Below are 7,364 nucleotides of genomic sequence, written 5' to 3' on the forward strand. Positions count from 1 at the left end.
TAAATTCCTTAAGGAATTTCATGTTGTTTGTGTGGGTATGAAGCCACATGAAGTCACAGAAGATCAAATCAAGTTAAGGGCATTTCCCTTTGCTTTACAAGATTCAGCCAAGGAGTGGTTGTATGACTTACCACCGGGGTCAGTCACAACATGGAATGAACTTGCAAGGATGTTTCTGGATAAATATTTTCCCGAAATGAGAGCTTCAGCTTTACGTAGAGAGATAATTGGCATCAAGCAACAAAAGAGAGAAGTCTTGCATACTTATTGGGAACAGTTCAAGAAATTGTGCTCAAGATGTCCACAACATGGGATTACAGAATATCAGTTGCTGCAGTATTTTTGTGAAGGAATGTCATCTTGGGATAGGAGATTACTCAATGCATCAAGTGGTGGATCTATAGCTAATAAGACTCCAACAGAAATCAGAGTTCTTATAAAAAACATGGCAGAAGAGTCCAAGCATACAGTCCAAGAAGAAGAGTGGTACAGTGATGCACCAAGGGGGTGAAAGAAATTTCTACTCCAAAAATTGAAAGTCACCAAGGGGGTGATGCACCTTGTGGCATTTGTACACAAGTTGGACATCCCACTGACATGTGCCCCATGTTACAAGAAGATGTAGAGCCAGTTCAAGCTATGGGATTTTCAAGTCAACAACAAGGAAACTTCCAGCCAAGCAGCAATCCAAATTGGCATCAACCTAATACCAATTTTCAGCCTAGACCACCACCTTATCAACCAAGACCCCCATTTCAAAATCAAATGCATCACCAACAAAATTATCAACCACATTTCCAGCCAACTCAACCTCCTCATCAATCTCAATATCAACCTCAAAACATGCATCAAGGAAGTAGTTCAAGCGGATCGGGAATGTCTTTGGAAGACATTGTTAAGAGTTTAGCCACAAGTACTCAAACCTTTCAAAATGAGACCAAAGCGAGCATCAAGACTTTGGAGCAACAAATGACTCAACTCGCCACTTCTGTGAGTAAATTGGAGTCACAAGGCAAACTACCCGCGCAAACCGAGAAGAATACAAAACATAGTGCATGTGTCATCACTTTGAGGAATGGCAAAGAATATGAAGGTCCAAAGATGGTTGAAGAAGAAGAAAAGATGGAGCTAGAGAAAGAAGAAGAGAAGTCAAAAACACCTTCCAAGCAAGTTCCTATTGAAGCAAAAGTCACTCCTCCTCGATTTCCTTCAAGATTAAACAAGTCAAAGCGTGAAAGTGAAGACAATGAAATCATGGAGATGTTCAGGAAGGTAGAGGTAAATATTCCTCTTATTGATGCCATCAAACAAGTCCCTAGGTATGCAAAATTCCATAAGGAATTATGTACATCTAAGAAAAAACTAAAAGGGAATGAAACTGTCAAAGTAGGAGAAAATGTGTCTGCAGTGTTACAAAAAAGATTACCTCAAAAATGTAAGGATCCGGGTGTTTTCACGGTTCCTTGCAAATTAGGTAATCTTCATGTTCCACGAGCTATGCTAGACCTTGGAGCTTCTATCAATGTTTTGCCATTTTCCATCTTTAAAACTTTAAATATTGGCACATTGAAGAAGACCGGGGTAATCATTCAATTGGCTGATAGATTTTTAGTACATCCAAAAGGTGTGCTAGAAGATTTGTTAGTCCAAGTGAATGAACTAGTGTTTCCAGCAGATTTTTATGTCCTTGATATGGATGATGATGACTCACCAAATTTGAGTTCAATTCTTCTAGGAAGACCCTTTTTGAAAACAGCTAGGACGAAAATTGATGTTTATGATGGTACATTGTCCATGGAATTTGATGGGGAGGTGATAAATTTTAATATTTATGATGCTATGAGATATCCAAGTGATATTTCATCTTTGAATTTTGTGGATGTCATTGAACCATTGACAGAGGAGTGTTTTGATTTGTCTAATCTTGATGTGTTAGCTCTCATTTTAAACAGGAATCTTCAAAAGGAAAGAGTGGAAAAACTTGCCAATCAATTTACAATTGATAAAGAGATTATGGAGGTTGTGTCTTGCATGGATGAGAAGAAGAAAATGAGGTTTGATGTTCCAAAGCTGAAAATACCAATGTCTAATGAGAAACTTGTTCCTTCTATTGTGCAGGCACCAGAATTGGAGCTAAAAACTTTACCCGAGCATCTCAAGTATGCATATCTTGGAGACAAGGAAACTTTTCCAGTGATCATTTCCACCAAGTTGTCAACAAAAGAAGAGGAAGAACTTGTCACCACTTTGAAGGAATATAAGGAAGCAATTGGGTGGACTATAGCCGACATCAAAGGGCTAAGTCCTTCGCTTTGCATGCACAAAATCCTTATGGAAGAAGATTACAAGCCTTCCCGAGAAGCTCAAAGGCGTCTGAATCCTCTAATGATGGAGGTTGTGAAAGGAGATTTTGAAGTTGTTGAATGCGGGAATGATTTACCCTATATCAGATAGTAAGTGGGTAAGTCCGGTCCAAGTTGTGCCGAAGAAGACAGGTGTTACCTAGGGATGAGCATCGGAAGCGGGTACCTGCCTTCAGAACCGGAACCGTCTCGGAACTGCCGGTTTTGGAATCGGAACCGCCTTAGGCGGTTCCGGTTCCGGTTCCTAAAGTCTAGGAACTACCTTAAGCGGTTCCGGTTCCAATTCTCATTTTTACAAAACCGATACCCGCTGGATACCCGCCGGTTCCGGTTCTAATACCGGGTACCCGGAACCGGTGGTTAACCGGAACCGGTACCGACGGATACCCGCCTTTTTCTTAAAAAATATATAGATATTAAATTTTTATATTTTGTTAATTATGTTTTAAAAAACAGGGCAATAGAAGTTATACCTAATTTCCTTAGTCGTTTTTAGGGTTCATTCTAAAAAAAACACGCCGACACCATAGCCTCTCTTTTTCTCGTCTCTCTCCCTTCTCAAACGAGTCATCATTTATTCAATTGAAGCTTCAATCGCTCCCGTTACCGATCGTTCTATTCAATCGAAGGTTCAATCAGTAGGCTCAATCGATCGTTTTGTTCCCGTTACCGATCATTCGTTCAGCCGATCGTTCAATCAGTATGCTTCAATCAACACTCTCCGTTGCCAACACCGAGCGATCTAACAGGTATTGAGTTCTTTTCCCTCTAGATTTCAAGTTTTTCCATCCCTAATTCCATATATTACTCTTTAACCCAAAATCCTTCTTTTATTGTGATCGTTGTTGTTGAGTTTGACATTTGGGGATAGTTTTTAGTTATTGAATTTCACTTTTGGGGTAATTTTGCAGATTGGGGTTGCGAAATGGCCATACACTCGGTTGAACTGAAACAGGGCCAAACGGGGCTCTGTAATATTATTTTTTTTCTTTTTTCAAACGTCGATACATCGATTTTGGTTCACAGGTTTATATGTTCAATGTCCATCTGTCTCCCTCACGAATCAAGGTATGTTTTTTATTCAAGAGTCGATTTTATGTTGTTTTTTATTTTATTTTATGAACAGATATTGAGTTTTGTTGATGTGATCCATCAAGAAACACCAACTGATCATTTTCATTTTAATTTTTGTTACTCGGCTGGTTGGAAGGAATACCGTGTTAGAATTTGGATTCAGTAAGTACATCAACCTCAAGTTTCAACTCATTTCAATGTCACAATATTAAAATGCATACATATTACTTACTAACACACCCATCTGCTTCTTTATCTGCAGTACGCATTAGGTTGCTTTATATTCAATTAACTCAAGTAACCCATTGGCATTTTTCCTAACAATTATCTATATCTTTATGGTCAAACTTTTAACATTACCGCTGATTGTTTTTTTGTTTTTACAGGGTGGAAAGATTGAAGCTGAAGTTAAACTTACTGGAATTTTGAGCTTAGGAGCATTACAGCCAAGAGAAGTTAGAAAATATGGCACTACAATTGCACGAGGACTATTTGCACTAGTTAACCAACATTTTTTTTGTTGCTTGAATGGATATGGCAGTTGATTGTAAGCCTGGAGAAGCATACAAAATAGATGACGAATCAAACTTTTTTATCTAGTATAACAAATTACATTGTTTACATATATGATATTATATGATACAAGTTTCTTTTGTAGGTTGTTGAAGTTGATGTTAAAGTTGAAGAACCAGGAAAAGACGATGTTTATAGTTTGTTACTTTTGCTGTTTTTATTGTTAATTTTGCTATTTTTATTGTTACTTTTGCTTGTTTTTATTGTTGATGTTTTTGCTTTTATGAATTACAATTTTAGTCTCCTGTTGTAATTTTATAGTTTGTAGTTTGTTGTTGGCTCTTGCTATTTAAAAGTGAGAAAATGTTGTTATTTAAAAGTGAGAAAATGTTTTAAATAGATTGTTATTTAAAAGATCATATTTTTGTAAATGTTTTGGTTTTATATCTTGTACTTATATTGTTTGTATAGGTTAATTTACATAACTTACATGAAATGTATAAATAACAAATTTTAATATTCAAGAAGCCGGGTACCCAGAACCGGAACCGGTTCAGGCGGTTCTGGGAGCGGTTCCAATTTTCTAGGAACCGGTGTAGGCGGTTCCGGTTCCAATTCCAAAAACTTAAAAACCGCCGGTTCCGGGAGCGGTTCCGGTTCCGGCTAAAATAGGTGGGTACCCGGTTATGCTCATCCCTAGTGTTACCGTTACAAAGAATGACCAAGGTGAGTTAGTCCCCACGCATTCCCTTCATTGATCAAATGTTGGAAAGGTTAGCAGGAAAAACACATTATTGTTTCTTGGATGAATATTTCGGTTTCCATTAAATACCCGTTGCACCTGAGGACCAAGAAAAAACTACTTTCACATGTCCCTTCGGAACATTTGTATATAGGCGAATGCCTTTTGGGCTTTGCAATGCTCCAACCACTTTTCAAAGGTGCATGGTAAGTATTTTTTCGGAATTTGTTGAGGAAATCATTGAAGTTTTTATGGACGAATTCACAGTTTATGGTAATTCTTTTCATGAGTGTTTGGGTAATTTGAAAAAGATTTTGCAAAGATGTATTGAGACCAATCTTGTTTTGAATTATGAAAAGTGTCACTTTATGGTTGACAAAGGTCTCATACTAGGTCATATTGTGTCTTCTAAGGGTCTAGAAGTGGACAAAGCAAAAATAGATGTCATAAAATCTTTACCTTATCCCACTTGTGTTCGTGAGGTGCGCTCATTTCTTGGTCATGCAGGATTTTATAGAAGGTTTATCAAAGATTTTTCCAAGATATCTCGTCCCATGTGTGAGCTTCTACAAAAAGATGCAGAATTCGAGTTTTCCAAACAGTACAAGCAAGCTTTTGATCAGTTGAAAGAGTTGTTGATAACAGCACCAATACTTCAATCACCGGATTGGAGTTTGCCTTTTGAAATAATGTGTGATGCCAGTAATCATGCAGTTGGTGCAGTGTTAGGGCAAAGAAAAGACCGTGTTCCTAATGTCATTTACTATGCCTCAAAAACACTTGATAGTGCACAAGCCAACTATTCAACAACTGAAAAAGAATTGCTATCTATTGTCTTTGCTTTAGACAAATTTCGTCAATATCTGCTAGGTTCTAAAGTCATTGTTTATTCTGATCATGCAGCTATTAGGTATTTACTTGCAAAGAAGGATTCGAAGCCTAGACTCATTCGATGGGTATTACTCTTGCAAGAGTTTGACATTGAAATCAAAGACAAGAGCGGAAAGTCAAATCTTGTAGCTGATCATCTTAGCAGGATTGTTTCTCCCGATGACTCAACTCCCATTCATGATGCATTTCCAGATGAAAACCTGTTTTCAGCAAAAGTTGCCCCGTGGTATGCCGATATTGTGAACTACATTGTTACAAATCAATTTCCACCAGATTTGACTCGATGGCAAAAAGACAAGATCAAGAAAGAAGCCAAGAGGTATGTTTGGGATGAGCCATATTTGTGGAAATATTGTGCTGACCAAATGATTAGACGATGTGTGGATCAATATGAGGTATCTTCTATCTTAACATTCTGTCACTCTTATGCTTGTGGAGGACATTTTGGTCCTCAAAGGACTGCAAGAAAAGTTTTAGAGAGTGGATTTTACTGGCCAAGTATTTTCCATGACTCTTATGTTTTTTGTTCAAGCTGTGATAAATGTCAACGAATGGGCTCTTTAAGCTCAAAGAATCAAATGCCCCTAAACCCCATATTAGTTTGTGAAATTTTTGATGTTTGGGGCATTGATTTTATGGGACCTTTTCCATCATATTCGGGTTTTATTTATATTCTTTTGGCTGTGGACTATGTTTCCAAGTGGGTGGAAGCAAAGGCTACCCGTACTAACGATTCAAAAGTTGTGATAGATTTCTCGAAGGCTAACATTTTTTCCAGATTTGGTGTTCCAAAGGCCTTGATCAGTGATCGTGGTACACATTTTTGTAATCGTATACTGGGGAGTGTTTTGAAGAAATATGGTGTCACTCATAAAGTTTCCGTAGCATACCACCCACAAACAAATGGACAAGCTAAGGTGAGCAATCAACAAATCAAGGGCATTTTGGAGAAAACCATGAATAAAACAAGGAAAGATTGGAGTACATGCCTTGATGATGCTTTGTGGGCGTACCGCACTGCATACAAAACTCCAATTGGAATGTCTCCATACTGTATTGTTTTTGGAAAGCCATGTTGATTACCCGTTGAGTTGAAACATAGGGCCTATTGGGCGATCAAACAGTTCAACATGGATTTAAGTGAATCGGGAAAGAAGAGGAAGCTGGACATACAAGAACTTGAGGAAATCCGCAATGAAGCGTATGAGAATGAGGTTCTTTATAAGGAAAAGACCAGAGCATTCCATGACAAGATGATTACACGCAAGGTATTTCACAAAGGTCAAAAGGTACTACTTTACCATTCGCGTTTTAAATTGATTCCTGGTAAATTAAGGTCCCGTTGGGTGGGACCATTTGTTGTCACTAATGTTTTTGAGCATGGTGCAATAGAAATCACAAGTGAGAAAACCGGGAAGATTTTTAAGGTAAATGGTCACCGTTTGAAGCCTTATTATGAAGGATTTCAAGTCAAGAATGAAGAGGTGGAGGAAGTAATGGATCCAAAGTATGAAAATTGACAAATAGTTGGGGTCCAAGTCGAGCCAACGACATTAAAAGGGGCGGCTAACCGGGAGGCAACCCGGGGGTATTTTTGTCATTTTGTATATTTTCATTGTATTTTCTTTGTTTTCAAACTTCCAAGTTGTTTTTCATACTAAAAGAGGGTTAAAAATCATTTTTCGGGCGGTAGAGGTTTAGCGGGTTGCAATTTTAAATCAAATTTTTTGGCCTTCTTAGAGGTTTACACGGCCGTGTAAACTTATGCCTTTCATTTACAC

General features: G+C 38.0%; 3 protein-coding genes across 6 annotated transcripts; all 3 read left to right on the forward strand.

Moving 5' to 3' along the window:
- The first annotated feature begins 597 nt into the window (after positions 1 to 597).
- LOC128132484 (uncharacterized) lies at positions 598 to 2,454 on the forward strand. Its single transcript, XM_052769080.1, has one exon. The coding sequence runs from the start codon at positions 598 to 600 to the stop codon at positions 2,452 to 2,454; it is 1,857 nt and encodes a 618-aa protein (XP_052625040.1).
- A 412-nt stretch (positions 2,455 to 2,866) lies between these two features.
- LOC122196801 (amine oxidase [copper-containing] zeta, peroxisomal-like) lies at positions 2,867 to 4,252 on the forward strand. 4 transcript variants are annotated; one of them, XR_008230057.1, is made up of 5 exons: positions 2,867 to 3,112; positions 3,275 to 3,431; positions 3,574 to 3,599; positions 3,700 to 3,984; positions 4,096 to 4,252. XR_008230057.1 is itself a non-coding variant. In XM_042899895.2 (5 exons), exons 2-5 carry the CDS (start codon positions 3,289 to 3,291, stop codon positions 3,980 to 3,982), a joined length of 363 nt encoding a protein of 120 aa, XP_042755829.1. In that variant the 5' UTR covers positions 2,867 to 3,112; positions 3,275 to 3,288; the 3' UTR covers positions 3,983 to 4,252. The 4 variants fall into 4 exon arrangements, 2 of the variants coding, with proteins under 2 accessions (XP_042755829.1, XP_052624135.1); XM_042899895.2 differs by having other exon boundaries at positions 3,700 to 3,734; positions 3,824 to 4,252; XM_052768175.1 differs by having other exon boundaries at positions 3,390 to 3,431; positions 3,700 to 3,734; positions 3,824 to 4,252.
- Positions 4,253 to 6,713: 2,461 nt separating this feature from the next.
- On the forward strand, positions 6,714 to 7,103 carry LOC111883850 (uncharacterized). Its single transcript, XM_023880184.1, has one exon. The coding sequence runs from the start codon at positions 6,714 to 6,716 to the stop codon at positions 7,101 to 7,103; it is 390 nt and encodes a 129-aa protein (XP_023735952.1).
- The last annotated feature ends 261 nt before the right edge of the window (positions 7,104 to 7,364 follow it).

This window comes from Lactuca sativa, chromosome 2, assembly GCF_002870075.4.
Source record: "Lactuca sativa cultivar Salinas chromosome 2, Lsat_Salinas_v11, whole genome shotgun sequence".
Taxonomy (NCBI): Eukaryota; Viridiplantae; Streptophyta; class Magnoliopsida; order Asterales; family Asteraceae; genus Lactuca; species Lactuca sativa.